General features: G+C 43.3%; 1 protein-coding gene across 3 annotated transcripts in view; it reads left to right on the forward strand.

The window, feature by feature from the left end:
• Nucleotides 1–23,389, forward strand: part of HS6ST2 (heparan sulfate 6-O-sulfotransferase 2) — a 369,757-nt gene that overhangs the window by 307,917 nt on the left and 38,451 nt on the right. The window contains exon 4 of one of the 3 annotated variants that reach the window (XM_070290725.1): nt 17,247–17,333. The exons of the other annotated variants lie outside the window; for them this stretch is intronic. Within the exon in view, the coding sequence (XP_070146826.1) occupies nt 17,247–17,333 (87 nt within the window). The remainder of the gene's footprint in view (nt 1–17,246; nt 17,334–23,389) is intronic. 3 annotated transcript variants of the gene reach the window in all.

Below are 23,389 nucleotides of genomic sequence, written 5' to 3' on the forward strand. Positions count from 1 at the left end.
ATGGACCTTTGAAGGCACTGACGTATGAATCTATTTCCTTATGCATCAGCAGAAGTATTTCTATTAGAGAAGTCAGTGAAACATAACATGTTGGGAGGAGCTAAAAGGTGAGGGGCAAATTTCACTTGGTACCTGGATCTTTCATCCTTCAGTTCAGTTCAGTTCAGTCACTCAGTCGTGTTTGACTCTTTGCGACCCCATGAATCTCAGCACGCCAGGCCTCCCTATCCATCACCATCTCCCAGAGTTCACTCAGACTCACGTCCATGGAGTCGGTGATGCCATCCAGCCATCTCATCCTGGGTCATCCCCCTCTCCTCCTGCCCCCAATCCCTCCCAGCATCAGAGTCTTTTCCAATGAGTCAACTGTTCGCATGAGGTGGCCAAAGTACTGGAGTTTCAGCTTTAGCATCATTCCTTCCAAAGAAATCCCAGGGTTGATCTTCTTCAGAATGGACTGGTTGGATCTCCTTGCAGTCCAAGGGACTCTCAAGAGTCTTCTCCAACACCACAGTTCAAAAGCATCAATTCTTCGGCACTCAGCCTTCTTCACAGTCCAACTCTCACATCCATACATGACCACAGGAAAAACCATAGCCTTGGCTAGACGGACCTTAGTCGGCAAAGTAATGTCTCTGCTTTTGAATATGCTGTCTAGGTTGGTCATAACTTTTCTTCCAAGGAGTAAGCGTCTTTTAATTTCATGGCTACAATCACCATCTGCAGTGATTTTGGAGCCCAGAAAAATAAAGTCTGACACTGTTTCCACTGTTTCCCCATCTATTTCCCATGAAGTGATGGGACCAGATGCCATGATCTTCGTTTTCTGAATGTTGAGCTTTAAGCCAACTTTTTCACTCTCCTCTTTCACTTTCATCAAGAGGCTTTTTAGCTCCTCTTCGCTTTCTGCCATAAGGGTGGTGTCATCTGCATATCTGAGGTTATGGATATTTCTCCTGGCAATCTTGATTCCAGCTTGTGTTTCTTCCAGTCCAGCGTTTCTCATGATGTACTCTGCATATAAGTTAAATAAGCAGGGTGACAATATACAGCCTTGATGCACTCCTTTTCCTATTTGGAACCAGTCTGTTGTTCCATGTCCAGTTCTAACTGTTGCTTCCTGACCTGCATACAGATTTCTCAAGAGGCAGGTTAGGTGGTCTGGTATTCCCATCTCTTTCAGAATTTTCCACAGTTTATTGTGATCCTACTAAGAATACTCTCAAAGAATTATCTAGGACTACTAGTATTAGGATTTATTTCTAATCAAAAGGAGAATGAAGCCAAAGCACTACCATGAATAAAAGGACAGAACAGATTTATTTTTTAACATAGCAGAATTAATAGATGAAAAGGGGTGCAGATTTCTTCAACAAAATCAAGCTTTCCATGTAGCTGCATTGGTTACTACATTGTAACATGTTCTCTTGACTCTGCTTTCTTAAGGAGAAATCTTTGTCCTTTTAGCATGCATTAGGTTATGTTATGTTCAGTTGCTAAGTCTTGTCTGACTCTTTGCGACCCCATGGACTGCCAGGCTTCCCTATCCTTTGCTATTTCCTGGAGTTTACTCAAACTCATATCCATTGAGTCAGTGATGCCATCCAACCATCTGTTGGTTGGATAGATGGACAGGGTAAGGAAATAGTTATCTTTTGTCCCCTGTCCCCTCTGTTGTCCCCTTCTCCTCCTGCCTTCTATCTTTCCCAGCATCAGGGTCTTTCCCAGTGAGTCAGTTCTTCGCATCAGGTGGCCAAAGTATTGGAGCTTCAGCTTCACCATCAGTCCTTCCAATGAATATTCAGGATTGGTTTCCTTTAGGATTAACTGGTCTGATCTCCTTGCAGTCCAAGGGACTCTCAAGAGTCTTCTCCAGCACCACAGTTCGAACATATTGATTTTTCAGCACTCAGCCTTCTTTATGGCCCAACTCTCACATCCATACATGATTACTGGAAAAAGCATAGCTTTAACTAGATGGATCAGTAAAATGTCATCAGAAGGTAATTATGATGTACTACTTGGGTGATCAAACTTGATTCTATGATTGGGGCCCAAAGTGAGGTGTGGCTTCATAATCATGAATGGAATTTCTCACATATTTCATAATTGTCTGTGAAGAGAGTTCCAGAGAAGAGCCTCTAGAAACTTTGTGAATGCTGGCAGTGTCCTTGGAATCTGTATACAGCCTCTCCAGGTGACACCTTTTAGAGGACCAGCATGCATTGGATATAATATAGGCCCCGGTGGTCCTGCTAAAGATCAGTTTCAAGACTTTGTCACACTGCCTACACTGACTCCTCATTTGCCAAGTAACTCTGAGTCTGGTTCTCTTTCCAACAATCTAGATGGAACTAGCATCTTTCATGAGTGTAAATTTACCAAAATCCAATTAATACCTCTTACTTGCTAATTAGTTACTTCTTTTGACTTCATAGACAAGCAGGGCCAAATATGTGATGTCAGAATTCCCTAAGTGAATTATTGAGCTTGTGAAAACCTGGGCCGGAATGAAAAATCACCTTAGTATATTTAATCCAGGAACAATTAAAAGGCCAGAGAATTAATTAATGTGGGTTTTAATTTGTTAAGGTCTGGAAAGAGGGAGCCTTTTTGTTTGCCCTAGTGCCTTTTTGTGTCTTCTTTGATTAAATGGGAGTATGCCTTTGGGGAAAGATATCTGTTTCCTTACTCTGTTCCTTGGTAAGCTATGAGCAATAAAGAAAAAAAAGTGGTCTCTGAACCTGCAAAGTGCATCAGATCATTAGATTTGCAGTTCAGGTGATGAGCCAGTGCCCTGCCCTGAGGAACTGATAGGAGGCATAGCATGAGAACTGCCGATAGAAAGGGGAGGTAAGGATGAAAGAGAATGGGTGATAGAGTTTGACAGGAGAGTAATGCCTTAGGCATCTTGAACAAAGGAAGAAACCCAAGGGAAATTGGAAGAAGGGCTTCTCTGCAGATTTTGGCCGTCTCCCTGGCTCCGAGAAGGATGTCGACAGCAGATACGGCTGCTGAGGTGGGGGCAGGATCCGGGCAGTTGAGCTGTACTAGGGAAGCATAGCCATGACACAGATGACTCAATGGGATCTATCTTTTCTGCAGTCCAGTAAGCCGGTGATTTGGGTAACCACTAGTCTAGGGTCCATGTTCAAATTCTTGTCTCTCCGTTTTCCTCCCTCTCCCCCAGTATCTGGTTAGGTCAACAAGAAGGTAAGCCAGTGGCAGCCACTTGCAGGCAGCTAAGCTAATGTGGTGTGGCTGCCACCACTGGCTTACCTTCTAACATGACCTCCTCAGCTGCTAAACATGGATAATCTTACAGTCTGGAAATTATATTCCTCTCAACTTGACTTTTTAAAAGGTCTATATAAGACACTGTCCTCTAGAAACACTTCTGTATTTCCAAAGAAATTTGTGCTTCTTAGACTCAACACCAGGAGTAAGTTTGACTCCCCTGACAAAATGTTGCCCTTCCTTTTTATCACAAGTTGAGAATGCTGTTATCCAACTTGTTTCCCTTATGACCTTGGTTGCTAGGAAACTCAGAGCTCCTGAAACTCAATTTCAAAAATCATCCTGTCCAAGATTTTGAGAATGAGTCTCTCTCCCTTTTTAAAATATTTTTCTTGATCTAGTTTTTCTCCCAGGGTCATATTATAGGTGTACCTTAGGAGAAGCTAGTTTTAATTTAGGATAGTGGTTGGTTATAAACGACAAAAAAATTTTGTTGTGGCCTAGCCTGCGATGGTCGAACACCAACCTGCATTCTCCGTGGCCCATGCTACTAACTCTGACCTTGGGCTTCTTGCAATAAACTGTGTTTCTGTTAGTCACAGCCCTTATTTCCACCCTAGCTTTGATGCTTTTCCCCTATATAAATCTTTCATCATAATTCTAGATGCCCGCAAATATCAGAAAAAGTGGCAAGGGTACATATAGCAGTGTTCACCTCCCTGTTTTTTTCTTACCTCTGGAGCCAGTTGTATAAAACTGCCAAGAATGAAAGTTCCACTTAAACCAGAACCTTTCAGCATGGACATCACTACCCTGTGGCAACTATTGATACTAGATTGCTGTTGTTGGTGCTCTCCTTGACTTTCAGTTTATGGCCATCAATTGACAGAATTAAAAATTGACTCCGGTCTATCTGCTCACTTATTGAAAGGGACAGTCTGTTCCAGAAAAGATGTTGTCCAGGAAAACGGACTCTATACTGTGCCCAGAAACCAAAATTGGATGGGTCAGGGCCCAGGCCTGCAAGCTATTGGGTCCCTGGAGTTCATGGTTTCACATGGGCCCTGGATAATCTTGCTCTGGAACCATAGGCAGTCGGACAATGTGCGTTGACAAGGTCTGGCTCAGTTTTGACATCCTGGCAAGCCAGCGGTAAAGGCTATGTCCCCTTAATTTAAACAGCAGTCCTAGCCAGGCCTGTAAGAAATGAGTAGAACAAGAGCTCCTGAGGGAGACTTCAAAGAAAGAAAGAGCAGCAAAACTTTTTGAGATTAAGAGGGTCACACTTGGCTTCTGGGGTTTCAGCTCCCTCTTGAGTTTCTGTCACTTTCATGCTGAATGACCCTCCCATAAGCCTCAGACAAGCTGAGAATATCAAAGGTAACATTAATAAATCACACTGAGAAAAATAAAAGGAAAACACAATTAGCGTAGAGCAGACAGGTCACAGAATCCATAATTCTAAGAGTCCCAGGAGAAGCATGGAGCGGCTTTAGAAAACACATTTCTTTTGCCCCAAACCACAAAGGATCTTTCGTATCCCTTTTATGTATCTATCTGGGTGCCTCTCCTCCCCATTGTGGGTTTCCCTGAGAGAAATACCATCTTGTTTCCCTTTAAGTGTCAACTCTGTTTTCCCTTTTTGGAATCTACTATGCTACTTTCCAGGGTCCCCCCTACCCCTTCCAGATGAAGTCTGAAGAACTGGTCTATTTCCCAAGAGCATGGTGATTAACTGACATTCTTGAACTCCAAGGAAGGTTCTGGCCCTTCAGAGCATATCTGGAGTCATTCTTTACAACCCATTGCTAGGGTGTTCTGACCCATCTATTCCCCATTGAGGGATCTGGAAGTGGCTTAATATGGTTTAACATTCTTGGCATCCCTTCATAGGCAGCATCAATAACAGAGTGAAGGCAGTCATTTTCTCACAAGGTTGAGGGAAGTAAGGAAGAGGGCAGGATCTTCCCATAGTAGGGAAGATCTCCCAATCGCCCTTGTTCCTGGCAAGTACAGAGGACATTTTTCACAAGGACTTTGTTCTTTGCTTCATTTATTTATTTGTTTTTAATTGAATATACTCGCTTCACAGTGTTGTTGCTTTCTGCTGTACAGCAAAGTAAATCAGCTATACGTATACATATATCCCCTCTTTTTTGGATTTCCTTTGGTCACCACCAGGCTTTCCTGATGGCTCACACGGTAAAGAATCCTCCTGCAATACGGGAGACTTGGGTTGGGAAGATCCCCTGGAGGAGGGCATGGCAAGCCACGCCAGTATTCTTGCCTGGAGAATCCCCACGGACAGAGGAGCCTGGCGGGCTACAGTCCATGGGGTTGCAAAGAGTCGGACACGACTGAGCGACAAAGCACAGCACAGCACAGTAGGTCACCACAGAAGATTGAGTAGAGTTTCATGTGGTATACAAGAGGTTCTCATTAGTTATCTATTTCATACATAGTACTGTATGCATATGTACTCAATCCCAACCTCCCAATTCATCCCGCCCCACCTTCCCCACCTTGGAATCCTTACATTTGTCTATACATCTGTATCTCTATTTCTGCCTTGCAAATAAGTTCATCTGTATCAGTTTTCTAGATTCCACAAATTTGCATTAATATACGATATTTTTCTCTTTCTGACTTCACTCTGTATGACAGGCTTTAGGTCCATCCACATCAATACAAATGACCCAATTTCATTCTCCTTTATGACTGAGTAATATTCCATTGTATCCATTCCTCCATTGATGGACATTTAGGTTGCTTCCATGTCCAGGCTACTATAAATATTGCTGTTATGAACATTGGGTTAGACTTTTACAGTAATAAGCTTCATTTGTGCCTTTCATGTTTTTATCACTGTCGTTTTGTATCTCTCCATGCCTCCATTTTCCCTAAGCCAAGAAGTGCTCCCAGACAGTGAGATCTTCCATTGTGATTTCAGTGTTTGCTGTGGAGAAATATATGGACACCCAGTTTGTATAGGTTTAAAGAATTAGTTAATAGTAAATTGACTGTTTAGTTGCTGTCTTGAACTAGAGGGCCATTATTTCAAAGCACAGAACCTATGTTACAAAGAGGTGACAGAGATGCTATCAGGATTCCCAGGAAGCCCAGGCCTTCCCAAGTGTAAAACATGTGGGTCTTGCCATATGGTTGACTTAAATTCTGATTATTCCAGAGTCAAGATTTCCTTTTAAAGCCAAGGGGGGAACGCTAAGGCCCATTTCTGATTTTGTACATAATAGAGGAAACAACAGGAACAATAATGAAAAGCAGACTAGTGCTCTTAAGGAGATTATAACTATATTTGTATAAACTTTCATACAGTTGCTTCATCTAGATTAGGCACTAAAACAGTTTCTGTTTTTATTGACTTTTGTTTCAATAAATGAAGACAGACTGAAAAATACGTCTAAAGCTGAAAATTATGGACTTGTTTGGCACAAGATGCTTCCCTTCAGCAATTGATGAGAACAGTTTGCATGTGATCGAGAAGGCTTCTCCTCTATTGAGTACTCTTGGCATTATAAAGGACAGCATAACCGATGCAATACCACAACTAATTAGAAAAGTGCGCTAGGAGAAAGCAACATGGAGCAGGTGGAAACCCAAAAGGCAAGACTGTCTTACCATCAGCAAATGCATCTCTTATGATTGCAACATCCATGCTTCCAGATGCAGTTTCTCCTTTGGTTTGCATGAGCCTGCTTTCTCCATTCTGGATTGTTCTTCTTAATCTTCTTCCCAGGCTCTTCTTTTCTCATTCTACATACTCTCCCTGTATAACCTCTTCTACTTTAAGATTTTCAAATACCACCAGTATGCTGAAGACTCCAAAATCTCTGGAGACCATTCTCCAGCTGAGGTATATGTAACCAAGCTTTGCAACCATAGATCCAGTTGTCAGTTTGTGCCCCACAGGCACATAAATCTCAACATAACCCCAAATTGAACCTCTCATCTCCTTCCACATACTCTCCCCACTCTCAAAGATTTCCTCCCCACCCTGCTTCTTGTACTACTTATTTTGGCAAATAGAGCCACAGTTCATTCATGTTTACCTCCTCTGGGCCCAAGCCTTCCTGCCTTGGTCTGTATTCTGTAGGGGCTCTGGCCCAGTGTGCCAGGTGCCAGCCAAATTCTATCATTAATTCAATGTCCCTCTTTGGATATCTCCCTTGGGTCCATCCATTCTCCTCTCTGAACTTTACTTTCTTCTCTCTGAGGAGCCTTCTAGCTCCATATTTCTGAGTCTTTCCCTTGCCTGGAGTGGGGTATGTTCAATAAAGAGCCTTCAACTTAATCTTTGGCTTAGCTAAGTGTTCTGTGTCAGACTAGACTGTTATTAAACACTCATATTCGTGGAAAGAAATATATTATCATAAATTATGCAAGACCTAGCATTTAACAGTGATTAATGAGCGATGGAGAACAAGATTTGTTTCCATGAATTTTTAGTGTTTTAATCTTCCATGAACATACACAGTAGAATAATGCTCAGGTTTCCAAATTGGAACACAACAGAAAGAAGCTGATTATTGGATTTCACTCAGAAAAGCAAGTCAGAAGTTGCCTATATGCATCATAGAACAGATGACATTGGTAAAAGAGCCCCTACCTAGAAACAGCATGCATTCACACAGATATGTGATCCCTGAATGGATGATGGTTGAGCAGTTTAAAAATGGAAATATTTTGGAGTCTTAAACTGTCCTTTTCAATATAAATGAAGAGAAATGTGTGAAAACCTTTGGTTTACAGATACAGTGCTATAAAGAGACATTCTAGAGCAGAGTTGCAAGAACTTTTCTTTCCTAACTACTCCAGAAAACACTTTCAACACCCTGTGGACATGGCCCTTCCACTGTGTTTCTAAGGAGCCAGCTGCAGTTTTACATGTTGAATACAATCAGCGCCTTGTGTGTGCTGTGTGCCAAGTTGCTTCAGTCGTGTCCGACTCTTTGCTCCTCTGTCCATGGGATTCTCCAGGCAAGAATACTAGAGTGGGTTGCCATGTGCTCCTCCCAGGGATCTCCCCGACCTGTGTCTCTTAAATCTCCTGCATTGGCAGGTGGGTTCTTTACCACTAGCACCACCTGGGAAGCCAGCTGCACTTTAAAATCTTGAATACAATCACCCCTTTAGAAAGCTCTTAAGATGTGGAGTTCAGCCACAAAAGTATATTTGAATGCTCTTGGCTTTGAATTCCAACACATAGCTAGAGAATTGATACCCTGAATCCCCACTGTTAAGATCAGAGGCCTTGGTTAGGCAGGAGCAACCCTGCCTCTGTCACCCAAGCTGTCCAAGATCCTCCAGCTATTACAGAGACAGAAGGCGACCCCACATCTGCCTGATCCAGCACCCATCCTCTTCCCACAACTTCGGAGTTGCCTTCAGTTCATTTGGCAATGCCATTCTCCAAAGTGCTGATTCCTGCTGGTTTTAGTCTGCTTAAGTTCATATCTGTGGGCACTGGAGCCGAGAAATGGCACTGCAATAGTCTTATCATGTTTGAAAGCCTACAGTGCAGTCTGGTATAGTCATTTGAACAAAAAATGAAAGGCATATGAGTCTGTTACCAAACCTCTAACTTCATATGGGTTAGTCTGTTCTATTCAACAAACATATGTCAGAAGCCACGTTTATCAGGATGCTTAGCAGTCAGCAGGTAATGAAAACCTTCTGTATGACGAAAATCTCAAGAAATTAACTTTATGAACAGATAGGAACACAGTTTACCTCCATTGTCCTCAAACAATTTAATATATAACATGCAGGCAGAGTGAGCATTCTTGAAAATACTGTAAGAACAGAGTTAGTGGACAGTCAAAACAAAGTAATTGTTCACCAAGAAAAAGGAAATGAATAAATGATCAGTTCCTGCCTGCCCCACTGGCAACAGCCTTGGTTCATGTCATTCTGAAGTATAAAGTCAGAATCACACTTCCGAAGAAATGAATGGACTTCTCTTTTTTCTCTGTGTGCTAATTCCTGCCACGGTAATTGGCCTCTTTGGCTTTTCCTAAAAGTTCATTGAGACTTTTCTGGCCTCCTCTTAGGGACTCCCTAATGTATAATGCTCACCAGCTAGACTCCAGTTGTGAATTTTTAATTACGCCAGATCATTTTCAGTAAATAAAACTTCAAGCTCAATTAATGCTGTCAGATCCAATTTTTCTCTCACCTGCTCTGAGCTCCACTCTGTGGTGTTTGCAGTAATTGCCACTTCCTCAGGAAAGACGAGCTTCTCCAGGGCTGGACGTCAGCAGCCCTTTGTGTCTGCCTCTTTCCTGACTCAGGAGCAGCACAGCAGGGTGGCAGAGACGTTTCATCCAGAAGAGTCTAATCGTGTTGCCTGGAAAACAGAGCCAATGCATATGGCGGATTATAACCCCTCGATGGCTACTGAGTGTGGCTTTCTCATGTGTCTTGTGAGGCAGTGGTTCTGCCCGCCTGATCTTAGCCAAAAGGCCAAGAAGCCATGAGGTACTGGTTCTCAAAATGTGCTCCATAGGCCGGCTATGTCAGATCACCTGGGAACTTCCTCAACCTGCTAAATCAGAGACTGGGGGTCTGACCCAGCCATCTGGGTTTTACAAGTTCTCCAGGTAATGCTGACATCTAAGTCTTGAAGCCACTGTTGTAAGGTTCAGTTCAGTTCAGTCGCTCAGTCGTGTCCGACTCTTTGCGACCCCATGAATCACAGCACGCCAGGCCTCCCTGTCCATCACCAACTCTCCTCCCCTTTCAAGGCTCAAGAGGGAAAGTGGGATATCTCTCGAGACGCCAGAGTGGAAAAGGGCCTACCTTTTAGGTTAGGCCTTGGAAAACGGGAGCAAAGAGGAAGAGATGTGAGCTGCAAGTGAAGCCAAAGTTTAAAGCTGCGTTTTGCTTCTCTGCCAGGCTGCCCTCCTTATACCAAGGTGACAGCAGCCTGGGAGGTACTTTGTCAGGTGTTGTTATGGGAATGGATGGACAGTGATGCCACCCACCTCTCCCCGTGTGACCTGTAAGCAGTCTGGCTGGGCTAAGAGGATGAGGACAAGCAGTCTGTAGGCACAGGATGAAGAAAATCAGTGGCCTGCAGAAGGCTCAAGGGCTGCAGTTTCTCATTAACTTGAGCATTGAACTCTATATGACTAAGTGAACTGGCACAGTTCACTTATATTTCCTGGAATATAAGACTTTGTAACCCACTTGTAAATTATCACAAACTGGGTGGAAGAAAGCAGATTGTGGTCCAGGCTGTCCCTCATCCCAAACATCCACTCATTAATCACAACGTATCGCAGTCCCATCACCACCTTGACTCTCACGTGGGAGAGATGACTGCACATCTGACCCTGTCTTTATTCTTGAGCTGCAGTGCCATCGCTCTAATTGCCTGCTAGACACTGTCCATCAACTCCCCAACTCGCTAGGCTCCTGACCAAATCCATCATCTTCCTCTCTGGCCCAGATGCCCCTCCCAACTAATCTGTCTCTTTCACTGGCACCTCTATCTTTTCAGGCATTCAGCTTCCAACCTTCTCATCAGCTTTCTTGAAGACTTTATTCTCATTCTCCAGATGGAGTCACTTCTGAAGTTCAGTCATTTCCTTTTGCTATGCTGTGCAGGGTTTCCTTCTTTCCATCCCCATAATGATCATTCTGGTCCAAGCTCCCATCATATTTCAGATCTCAATCACCCTAAACCATCCAACACCAGAACTATTATTATTATTATTATTATTATTATTATTATTATTTTGCTTCTCAATCCCCTATCTGATGGAGTGGCCCAGGACTAGATGTGAATTCAGTAGTGGTAGGACACAGTTCCAGTGGCCTCTCTGACAGTCTGTAGCCAATATCCAAGCCCTTGGTAAAGACTTAAGTGAATAGCCAGCCGAGATGAAGAGACAGTATAATTTAGGAAGTGACTAATGTTCTTTCTTGATCCCAGTGAGGCATTCAGGGATGCAACCGCTTTCCCTGGGCAGAAACAGCAGGTGTCAAGAGGTGAAGAGAGCAAAACAGCAACGATAATCTATAAGCTTCTTGCTCCCCAATGCCCCTGTGGTGAGTTGTGAGAATGAGAAGTTCATGGAGGGGGAGAGGGCAAGATAATGCAAGTGTCCCAGGTGCCTTTGCCAAGAGCTCTGCAATTGCAAAGTAAAGTAATTGTGAACTTCTGTGTGAATGGTTTGCCTGATCAGCTGAATGCCCTCCGCTTTAGAGATGATGATCCTAAGACACAAGGAAGTCATATGCCTTCCTGGCAGCCAGGATTAGAATGCAAGATTTCTGAGTAAGTGCTTTGAATGCCTGAGGTTGCTTCTAAGAGATCACACCCACACCGGGCTTCACAGCAATAAAGATGAGCTTTTCTCTTATCTCAAGACCCTCAGTCATTGCCCATAGTTAAGCAAAGGGAACCTAGGGGAGGAAGCTAAAGGAAAGCACAGCTTAGAGAACTGAACTTTTTTTGCTTGATGATTAACAGAAATCATAGATCATGAGAAGAGGATGCTTTAAAGAGGTATAGACTCTCCTTTAGACACATCGGGTAGAAGAAAATGAAAAAGTTTGGAGCCAAGAAAGAAAAGCACTCAGGACATAACCTAGAAAGACAAAAAAAAAATGAAATGAAGAAGCCTCATCAGCTCTAATTAAAGGAAATCAATATTTGAAGAGGCATCTTGCTCAGTAGCAGGACAAGGACAAAAATACTTCAGCAATGTGAGCCTCTTAGAAAATAGAAAAGCAGGCTTTCATGGGGAAACAATCATGATTTAAAGGGCTGCAAATGACAACCATGTGGTAGGGTGATAGGCTGTAGAGGGGACTCAAGCACCTTTTGGAAAGAATACTAAATGAGAGCTTCTATCTTTGGTAGAGTCTGTATTTTTTAAGCACAGCTCCTTTTCCTGGGAGCTCTAAGGAGCTGAGGGTCATTTCTAGGGAACAAAGAGTAGCTACCATTTCCCAAGAGAGACCTGAAGTAACCCCTAAAGAACAGCTTGGGTTTCATTTCTGTTACCACTTAGAAGAACACACACTGGAAAAACACTGAAAGCCATACAAATGCAATAAAACTTCCGCTGGTGTTTAGGCTGAATTTATGGTGGAAGATAGGCTCGCAGGACCGAGCCCAGGCCAGAATTCCTGACCATCTCTCCCTCCCTGATGCTAAAGGTGGCAGGAGCTTGGAGTGAAAAGGTGAGCCTGTCAGAAAAATGGCAGAAAGATAAAAAAGAGCCATATGCACGTTTGGGCACCGCCCAGTTGCTGACTGTTGTCATGATAGCAGTGCCTGTCTGGAGAACACCAGACTCCATTCTCTAGCAGATGTGAAGATCTATGAGGGGCTATGTGATTTACAAAGAAGCAACTCTCAGGCCCACACATGGATATAGAAGATTAGTCCTGGAGCCATATTTCAGTTTTCCTCAGTTTGCCCAAGTTCCTGGAGCCCAGGTTATCTTCAGTCTAAGAGTCTGTGATTTCACATGATGATCAACTGTCAGTAACTGGAATCCAGTTTTCCCAGACCATTCTTCTTTAGGGATGGAACATATGGGATTGGTATGTCACCACTTCCTTCTCTCACACTGGTGCCAGACATCAATAATCAATCACAGAACTCTTCCACTGAGCCAAAATGCAGACTTTTCATTTATTTGTTTAACAAATGTTTCTGAAGCGTCCTCTTAAGAGCTAGTTGCAGAGACAGAAAAACAGTAAAATATAAACCACACTGTAGGTCTACAGGTACCACATGCTAAGTGCCAAATAAAAGATAGTAGACAATGAGTATTATAGCCCAACTCCCCTTCTGAAATAGTGTTTCAATTTCCTAGGACCCTGAAATTTCATTTTTAAAATTTCAGTGTTGTTGTACTTAGAGCAACACAACTATTTCTCGTAGATCTGAGATGAATTAATTTCAAAAACAGCTTACAAAGTACTATAAGAAATGCAGAAGTTGCTGTATGCCACCCACCAAGAAAGTGAGTCAAGGATGTTTGAACTGCTAGGTTCTTCTCCCTCAAATACCTCTCTGACCTACAAAAAATCCAGGTTGGAGTGGATCTGATTGCCATTTGGGGTGAAGTACACTGGATGCCATTTCAGCATCAAATTATTCAATCCGAAACACTTTGAAAATGCTGAAGAGTTGGGTTAGTCATAGTTTTCCCACCTGAATACAATGTGCATAATATTGCAGGATTTTTTCCCCACTTTTCTGGTGGTGGAGACATTTGTGGAGCCTGTGGAAAATGATGTATTTGCTATTTGATGGACAGCCAACCAAGCAGACAGAGAGAGGGCTGCCACCCATTACATTTTCCTATCAGGAGCTCACCTGGAATTGTGTTCATACGTCTTTGAGGAGGCTGGATTGGGAGGGAAAGAGGAAAGAATCTTGCCCTCTGAAGAAGATAGCTTAGTCCTGAGTAGGAGAAGCCTGGATCCATGCCCTCTGGGATTTCGGGCCGTAGCTTTTAAGATCCAAAGAGGAGATGGAAGTCAAAAGGGCTGACAAGTGGTCTAGAGACAGACAAAATAATGATGGCTGGAATGCTTTTGTTCCAAAAGTGTAAATTGGAAACTGGCTGTAATCTCAGGCAGCCCTCTAGAACCTCATATACCCCAAGTTATCACCCACAAAGCCTAAAAGCAGGCAGGACTTATTCCTGTAAGCCCTTGGGATTACCAGATGTTTCCTTCCATGGTCAGTATCCTTTGGGTTGTCCACCCATGTTTTTCCAGATCTCTGAGGCTCTCAGTTTGCAGTTGCAGGATTTTGTCTTTCTCTTTCTTGGATTGCTTCTGAAAAACTCAGGGTCTTTCTTTCTCAAAGTTTCAAAATCATAGCATCTTGTCCAGACTTACCTACCTAGCTTGGAACTTTGAGGAAGAACGATGGCTCTTTCCCCTCAATGTTCGGCCACCCTTTCTATACAACAGTCCTTAGTACTGATACATCTACAAAATTAAACTCCAAGGATCCAAGCCTGCCACTGTTCTGCTCGTCCCTCCCCCACTTTCAGGTTCATTTTGCCACTTTGGAAGCCATTTGGGGCTTCCCTGGTGGCTCAGCTGGTAAAGAATCCTCCTGCAATGCAGGAGACCTGGGTTAGATCCCTGGGTCAGGAAGGTCCCCTGAAGAAGGGAATGGCTACCCACTCCAGTATTCTTACCTGGAGAACCCCATGGACAGAGGAGCCTGGTGGGTGGCAGCGCATGGGGTCACAGTCACACACCACTGAGTGACTTTCACTTTCCCTTTCCCTTTTGCCCCTGTCAGTGGATCTCTGCTGCTGGCATGAAACAAATATTTTGAATTTTTGATTACTTTCACCCCTAGTCTTGGTGCCTTGCCTTCCACCTGCAATTTTTCTGAGAAAGTATTTGTGTTTATTCCCCCTCCAATCTACACTTGCAGGATTTGGCAGTAGGTCAGAGGAGTCCTTATTTCCATCACTTAAAGGACAACTGCTCCAAGACCACCACCCCCACCTCCAGAGCAGCAGTTAACAATAATAAAGCAGCTGACAGCTTTTCCTGATGTCCTGTGGTGCCCTACATTGACCTTAAACATGGTCACTTGTCATGATTTTAAAGGAGCCTTGGCTCCCAAAGCACAGCTTTGGGAATTTGTAGTTGTTGTTCAGTTGCTAAGTTCTGTCCGACTCTTTGTGACCCCTTGGACTGCAGCACGCCAGGCCTCCATGTCCCTCACTATCTCCCGAAGTTTGCTCAAGTTCATGTCCATTGAAGCAGTGATGCTATCCAACCATCTCATCCTCTGCTGCCTTCTTCTTTGGCCTTCAATCTTTACCAGCATTCTAGTATTCTTGCCGCGAGAACCCCCATGAACAGTATAAAAAGGCAAAAAGATTTGGGACTACAGCAGCGGGGATGGGTGTCTTTTATTCAAAAGAACAAGAATGCATGCACTTCGTGACTTGGGGGAACAGGGTGCTAAATGGCCACCTCCTCTGAGCCTAGCAGCCTGCAAGATCGAAAGGGTCTTTGTTTCCAAAGGTTTTTAGCAAAGTTTCCCACTGCCTTCTGTTTGAATGAGAGGCTGGGCAGAGGAAGACTCAGTGGCCAGTGAGCAGAGTGTGGAATTGAGACCTGCTTGAATTTTGCAACACACAGCATATTTCATCCCTCACATGACACAGCAGCAGCCTTCTGGAAGAGACAGTTTAGAATTCTTCTGCGTTCCAATCTTTTGTCCAATAGTGTTATCACTTCATTTCTGAGCGAGGTTCTGAATGCCAGTGGTAGCTGGTATGGTCCAGGGATGGTTAAGAAGTTCTTTGCCAGGAAGTCAGCATGGACAGGCAGGAGCAGCGCTGCATGAGTTCCTCAGCACTGCCTCAGTGGACTTCTGACACCTCCTCTGAGACAGACTATGTGGCCACTGTCCAGAGCCACTCACTCCAGCAGAAGGATTGAAGCTCACCTCGGTGACTCCCACTTCAAAGAACTGTTTTGAGGCCCTCCTGGACACAATCCTACCTGCTGGAACTTTTGCTATCTGTCTTTTTAGCCCTTTGCCCACACACATCTGGATCGCCTTGGCAGTTCCTGGGAGTATTAGTTGCTAAGTCATGTCTGACTCGTTGTGATCCTATGGACTGTAGCCCACCAGGCTTCTCTGTGTACGGGATTCTCCAGGCAAGAATATTGGAGTGGTAGCCATGCTCTCCTCCAACAGCTCTTCTGGATCCAGGGATTGAACCCAGGTTTCCTGCACGGCAGGCAGTTTCTATCACCGGGAATCCATGGTTATCTCTTGTTCCAATCACATCCATGGAGTCACTTAAAGCTGATGGGTGCGAGGCAGAATATCTTTTTTGACCCCCCAACCCCACCTCACCCCACATTTAAATACAGCTCTTTGTAGAGACCTATTTCTGATGTACTTAAAAGATTCATAAATATCTGGAAAGCTCTTTGACATTCTCTCAGACAATATTCTGTGCCTTTGGAAGGCTCTATTATACTCACTGAAAGCCAAGCTATGCATTTTTCTTTTTTACCTTGACTTTTCATAAAAGGTTATGCTGACGTAGATCTTTACTAACAAAAAAAAAATCTTTCTGATGAAATCAGGATAAATAATTCCACACATCATCAAGGGGGAAAAGGGCTTTGCATTGGTTTCCATGGACATCTGAAGATGAAGTAAAGTAATAATTTCAAGGCAGAGCAGCTGAGTTGAAGATAATGGTAAAAATAGTTTGATAAAGAAAATAGAATAAAGTAATCAAGAAGCCTCCAATCAATTATTCCTCTTTGTTTACTTTCCAGTGATTAATTTGTCTGCGTTTATTAACCTGATGAGATTAAGCAGACCTTCCTAGTGATTTATTTCGTAATTGTTTCCAAGGTTTGACATAAGCTGTGGAGTTATTGAAGGTGGAGATTTAAATTCAATTACTCATGAAGCAGGTGGTGCCTCTCCTGAAAGAATATCTGGATTCACGGCCTTCCTATGCTAACATTATGAGTGAGAATTATTAATTCATCTGATAGTATCTCCCAAAGACTTTTAGAAGTCATTTGGCATCCACATACTTCACAAGTCAGCAGCTTCAGAACTGAACTCGAAGTACAGAGAACCCAGAGACAAATAAAGGATTTTATGTTAAAGACTTTTTTTTTTTTTTTTTGGCCAGAGCCTCCCTGGGGCCCTGGGCTGTGGTGCTATCATGAATGGCATCCACCAGCTGAAGCTTTGAATGTCAGAAGAATAGCGTTCTTTGAATTTGACCAATGGTCCCCACTCTCTTTACCTTTGAAGGGCAGCTCTGGATAAGATCATGCTTTATTTTGACAGATGAGAGAGACAGAGAGACACACATACACATAGATTGAGAGATCAAGAGAGGCACCTTGAAAATCTTTAAATGAAATGAGAGAAATGAAATGACTAATTCATTTTTGTCTCTGTGGTCATGGTTGTATATCTTTTTCTATTCTTTCTGTGGGTATAGTAAGGATAAACAGGGTTCTCCAAACACTACTCCAGGCGCCAACTCTCCATCATCCGCAAAGGCCCGGAACACATCTAAGAATGGGAAGTAAGTGAAAAGTGCCCCCATGCACCTGACATAGCTGTCACAAAGCCATGTGCTGTCCTCATTTTGTCATTCATTCATATTCATTCAGAGATTTGTGGAATGCCTTCTGTGGGCTTCGCTTTGGGTTAGTCACTGGGGAATTTAAATGAGTGAGGCAGGTGTCAGGAATATTGGGTGCACGAAAGACTAAAGAAGGGAGAAGAGAGAGAGGGGAGCGTCAGGAGGTGACTTTGGAAAGAGAGCTTTTAGGGCTGATTGTGACGACGGCCAAGGACTTAGAGCAATGCAAGATTTGAACTGTACTTCTCAAAAAGTGAAGAAAGGAGAAGCAGCGGCACTGATCAATCATTTTATGATTTGTAAAATTCATGAAAATCTGTCTGATCCATACACTAAGATTTGGGGTGGATTTAGAAGAATCTGGAAAGCCATTCCACAACTGGCCTGGTTTAAGTGCGTGTACATTGTGGCCATATCACTGATGTACATGATATGTGTATTCTTTTCCTGTGGACTGACCTGTACTGTGACCTACCGGAAACTGTCTTTTTGGTATTGCCAAAAACTTGGATTGGCTGAATATTTGGGATGTTAGATTTGCTCTTTGGGTTGATTCCATGAAACAATGTTGGCTGACCTCTCTCTGGCTTTAGCAGAGCATGGCAATTGGAGAGAGTGTGATCTCTTGCAGATAAGATATCTCCAAGTAGATGCTCCCTTTTGAAAGTGGCTGCAGCCCTTTGGTGAATGACTCGGGTCCTCTTCTTGTAAGCCCTCTGTCTCAGCGCTGTCGGGCATTGTGACAGGCAGAAATACAGCCCCAAAGGAGCACCCAGCCCGCATCCAGGAGAAGATGAAAGATGCCTTCGTCATGCTAAAAGCTCTAATCTAGCAATAAGCTATGTCACTACAAGAGCACAGCTTTGCTACGAAAGGTGAATTTGTAACGGTCACATATCTTATGTATTCAGCATTGGGCCGTAAATGCTGCAGTTTGATCTTATTTTCAGTTCCCAAAGTGAAAGATCTATTGGCTGCCTTTTTCCCCCCCTTTTTCTCCTGAATACCATTTCAGGTTTGCATATAAAGTTGAATGTGTGCTATCCTGGAGAATATCAAAAGCAGTGGTGAAGACATAAGACGGCCTCTCAGAGCAGTTAGAACTCATTTCAGTTATTTATCGCTGAACACCACAATCAAAATGCTGTATAAATTATGAAGGAAGGGAATTGATGCACACACCCTCCAGCAGCTGTTTCCAAATTAGTCCCAATTCATCGTCAGCATGCGCCCACAGGTAACAGAGATGGCATTGGAGAATCACTCTGAACTCCATGCTTGCGGAAATGGCAGGCCCTGTCTGGGTATCTTGTACACACCTGTCCTGCTGACAACTGCAGGGCACAGTCTCCATTTATTAGACCCTGATGTATAATTAGGGATACTTGTGATTGCTGTTGTGCTTTGAAAGAGCCTTGTTTTGTGTCTTTAGGCTTTATGGAACCCAGACTCTTAACTTGTGAGTAAGAGTCTCAGTGAGCCACAAAAGAGCAGTTGGTAGAATTGGAGTTCAGATGACATAGGGAATGTGTACCTAATACCACTCCCGAGTTGTTAACATAGAGGCCAGCATAAATACGTTCTTAAGTAGATAAACATGATCTTATAGCCCACTTGCTGGATCTGGGCAGCTCCCAAGCTTCTGCCATGGTGAGGGCCTCCCTTCCTGCACATTCTGAGCTGGGTGTCTTTTGTCTCTCGTGTATGTGACACCCAGATTGTGTGTGTTCTTGTCAATTCTTCATTCTTTGGCGGGGAGGGGCTTATTGATGAAGAATAAAAAGTTCTCCAATAGACAGTATTCTCTTCAAGGCTATGTTTCAGGTTCTCTCTCTTATCTCCCATCAGTTGGCAGGAAGTTGTTTTTTTTTTTTAACTCTTTCTCTGTACATTTTCTCCTTCTCAGAAAATTTTTGTCAACAGCAGCAGTACTGACCTTCCATGAATATGGTGAGACTATCTGGTGGGGGGGTGTCATTTTCCCATACTTTCTAGAACAAAACAACGTCTGTCAATGTTTAGGAACACATGTTATTATTGGTCAGAGAGAGTGGTTATTTCCTGGATTTGAGGGAGTGTGGTGGGGAAGGAGGGAGCTAGGTGGGTTTCTGCCCCAGCCCCGGGGTTTTCCCCATGGTGCCTTTTCACAATAGTCAGCATCTGGGGTGGGTGTTGTTCTGCTGGCTTTTCTCATGTTATTTGACGTAATAACAGGGAGACATGGAGCAGTTTTTAAGAGTTCCTCTGTGCTATTTTGAGGCCAGATACAGGCTGGGAGATAGAAGGTGTGTTCTTCTCTGAAAAGTAATTGGCCTCCTCTCTTTTGAAGACAAGTTAAGCTGCCTCAAATATACCTCACGACCCCAAATAATGACGACCAGTATGTGCTGAGTGGGTGATATGGGCCAACCTCTGTCCCCCAACACTTGATACATTTTGTCTCATTAATTCTCACCTACCAAAAGCTCATGAAGTAGGCACTATTATTATTTCCATTTGATATATGAGGAAATGGAGGCTTGGAGAGGATATTGTATGCTTATATGGGGTCTTCCAATGAACAATTTTGGCATAACCCTTCCTTAGCACCAATAATAGTAATAATCATCACTAAAATCTATCAAACTTTGACACTGTGCCCTTGTGCTAGACCCTGAGCCACAGAGACAGATATAAGATATAATAGGTGCCCTCAAGGAACTCACAGTCTTCGCAGAGAACAGAGGATGGCAGTGTGGTACCCACAGAGAAGCAGTCACAGAGCCTCCATTGGTGGACCCAACAGAGTCACCCCAACCAATGCCGAGGTCCAGGTGGAGAAGACATCATGTGCGGATATCAATGAAGGCTTCTGAGAAGTGACCCTTGAATCCTTTAATTGTCTCCATTTATCTCCCATGTGGCAAGGCAAGGGCAGAAGAGGAAAATGCAAATTAATCACTAAGATGGACAGAATCCTCTCATGTTGATGAAAACGAGTGAGAGTTGTGAATGAGGTCAAAGCTAAAACTGAATGACCAGTTGTGTCTTTTTTCCCAACCTCAATTCATTTGGGGCCAACCGACATGCAGTATAGCAGGCTTATTAGGTTAAGAAACCTACAGCTTAAAAGTTGTGTCATTCTGCTTGCTCAGTTTTATTGCCTGCATCTGAAGCTGGGTAGCCAGCCCTCTGTTTCAGGGAGGAACAGATGGAATGGGATATGTCTGAGCAGCAGAGCCAGACTACCCTGGCAGTGACTTTCAGGGAGGTATATGCAGTTTATTCTATGCTAACAGTGAGCCAAAATGACAGAACAAGAAAATAAAAAGCAGTTGCAGAGCCATACCACGGAGATCAGGAAGCATAGGTTTGGCAGAGGTTGATCAGAGACCAAACAGACCAGGCTGCCATATTTAATTTAGTTCCCTCTGCTAATGTGAGTCTGTTATTCTGTCTGATGCATCAGGCCACAGACAATCCCTTTGCTGATCCATTGGGTTATTCCCAACAAGCACTTAAACCATCAAGGCTGAGCATGCATGAAACCACAGGAGCTGTTATAGATTTTCTGTTTGTATCAGAACATGTTCACATGTCACATGAAACCAACCCTTTTGTTGACCAGATAAGGGCTCAAGAAGAGTCAGTCACTTTCCCGGAGTCACGCATCTAATCAGCAGGTGTCAGCCTAGAATCCTGGTATTCTAATACTTGTCCTGTGCTCTTTCTACTTCAGCGTATGCTGCAGTTCTCCCAAATAGCAAGGCACTTTGGTTAATCACACCCTCAAGGCTTGGAGCATAGTCTCAGGATGTCCAGATGAGTGCTATGCCCTCCATACACCGCCATACCCATATTTGTGGATTCTGTCAGCCTCCATGAACATGGAGACCTTGGGGAGAAACTGAAATCATTCCATTTAAAAAAAAATGTAGCAGTAGTGATGACGAAAGGAAATAGCATGCACTTTTCAAATACTTCACTGTTTCTCCAAAGTACGATATTCTAGTTGTGTTTAGACAGCTACCCTTTCTCAGTATTACTGTTGAGCTATCTTGAGCCTTTAACACACCCCTTCATCAAGAAAGCACGTAGGGTGCAGCATGCTTGGGGCTGGTGCATGGGGATGACCCAGAGAGATGTTGTGGGGAGGGAGGTGAGAGGGGGGTTCATGTTTGGGAACGCATGTAAGAATTAAAGATTTTAAAATTTAAAAAATAAAAAATAAATAAAAGAAAGCGATAAAGAGAACTCGTAGATTACTATAGCTGTTTTTACTCAAGTCAGTCAACCAAGGCTGAGGGTGTGTGTGTGTGTGTGTGGGTGTGTGTGTAATATTTAGAGGCATCAATTTAAAAATTAGATTGTAGACAGTTACAGATGATGCTGAATATCAATCAGTCCTCTCAGCCTGAGATGTTTTTCACATAGACACAGGGTATGGAAAGACAAGGACCAAGTTCAATTTGCAAATACTAGTGGAGGACAATGAATATTACAGGCCCAGGACAGAGCACCCAAGCATGGTGCCTGGTAAAAGATACCATAAATGTTGGATTCAGTTCCATAAATGTCAGCTTAAATGAAGGAAACTGGAGAGGGAAGGAACGATGCTAAAATGGAGGAAAGGGAGGACAGAAGGGGAATCTGAGACGGTTAAGTCACACCTTGCTCACTGGACACATCTATCCAGAGCCAATCCTGGTAGCAGATACCACAGGAAGAGTGACTCCAACCTGTTTTTGCCAAACTGTCTCATAATGAACAGGCCTCTTTCAGCAGTCACTAGATGAGCACAGTCAGGAGCAGATAGCTTCATAAATAAACACACCAGTTCTTTGGTTTTCGTTGGCAGGATCCAAATGGAAAACTTTCCTGCTTTAGAATGAAGAGGCAAAGTCTTGGTTGTTCTGTGTGGATTCAGTGTGGTGCAGTTCTATGTTCAGATTGAGTTGTTTGCAGGTGGATTACTAGTGTCCAAGTCCTGTGTACTATGATCTCATGATTATGTCATTTCCTCTCATTGAGAGCCATGTATTTCTTCTAAAACAGTAGGCTGTGACTACCGCCAAAACCTCTAGTTTTGCCTCTCTGTATGAAAGTGTGTGTGTGTGTGTGTGTGTGTGTGTGTGTGTATAGTTTCACTTCAAAATTGTGGTATGCTGTATGAGTACAGCAATCAAATGGCCAAGTATTTAACTTTTCAAATCATCGCTATAGTTCGATGCAATGATGATGTCAGCAATGCCTTAGTTTAGCTATTAGGCTAAGTCTAATATCACAAAAGTTTGTAGAAAACCAAAGCCCCAAACTCACTCACTCACTCTTTTTCTCTCCACCTACCCTCCCTGCCCCTCCCTCTCTGCTGTTGCTCCTTTGTAGAAAAAGACAAATGACAGAGACATAAGCTGATGTCAGAATGTATTTCTAAGAACAACATGGAGTGGAGTGTGCCCAAGAATCAGGACATTTGTAGCCTAATTGCCTTTTTCCTCCAATATCCCACATCCAGGATAGTGCAAGACCTTTGGTCACAACAAAAAGGTCAAATCTATCCAAGAAGGTACACTTATTAATAGGGCAGGAAGCTAATTAAAACATTTGAAAAGGACTTTTAATAACAAGGGGTCAATAGCACATAGGTTTGGCATACTTTGAGGTTTCACCTATTGCCAACCAACTGTAGATGGGGCTGTTCAAAGAGCTCCTTAAATAAAACAGTCATGCAGTCTTGTGTGTATTTGAAAGGACATTAGCTATGGAGTCAGATGCACCTGGATGTGAATCCTGGCTCTATCACTGATTAACTTTGTACCTACCTCATTGGGCTATTGTGAGGATAAAATTATCATAATCTAAGTAAGGCTCTTCTAGTGTCTGGCACATGGCAACTGTTTAATAAATGTCAACTAGTGATTATGCTTGCTTCAGCTGCCAAAGTACTGCAGCTGGGGACAATGTGACCTGGCCAGTATGATCCTGACCAAATAAGAGCTCTGGTTATCTGCTTTGCC

Source organism: Ovis canadensis, chromosome X (assembly GCF_042477335.2).
Source record: "Ovis canadensis isolate MfBH-ARS-UI-01 breed Bighorn chromosome X, ARS-UI_OviCan_v2, whole genome shotgun sequence".
Classification (NCBI taxonomy): Eukaryota; Metazoa; Chordata; class Mammalia; order Artiodactyla; family Bovidae; genus Ovis; species Ovis canadensis.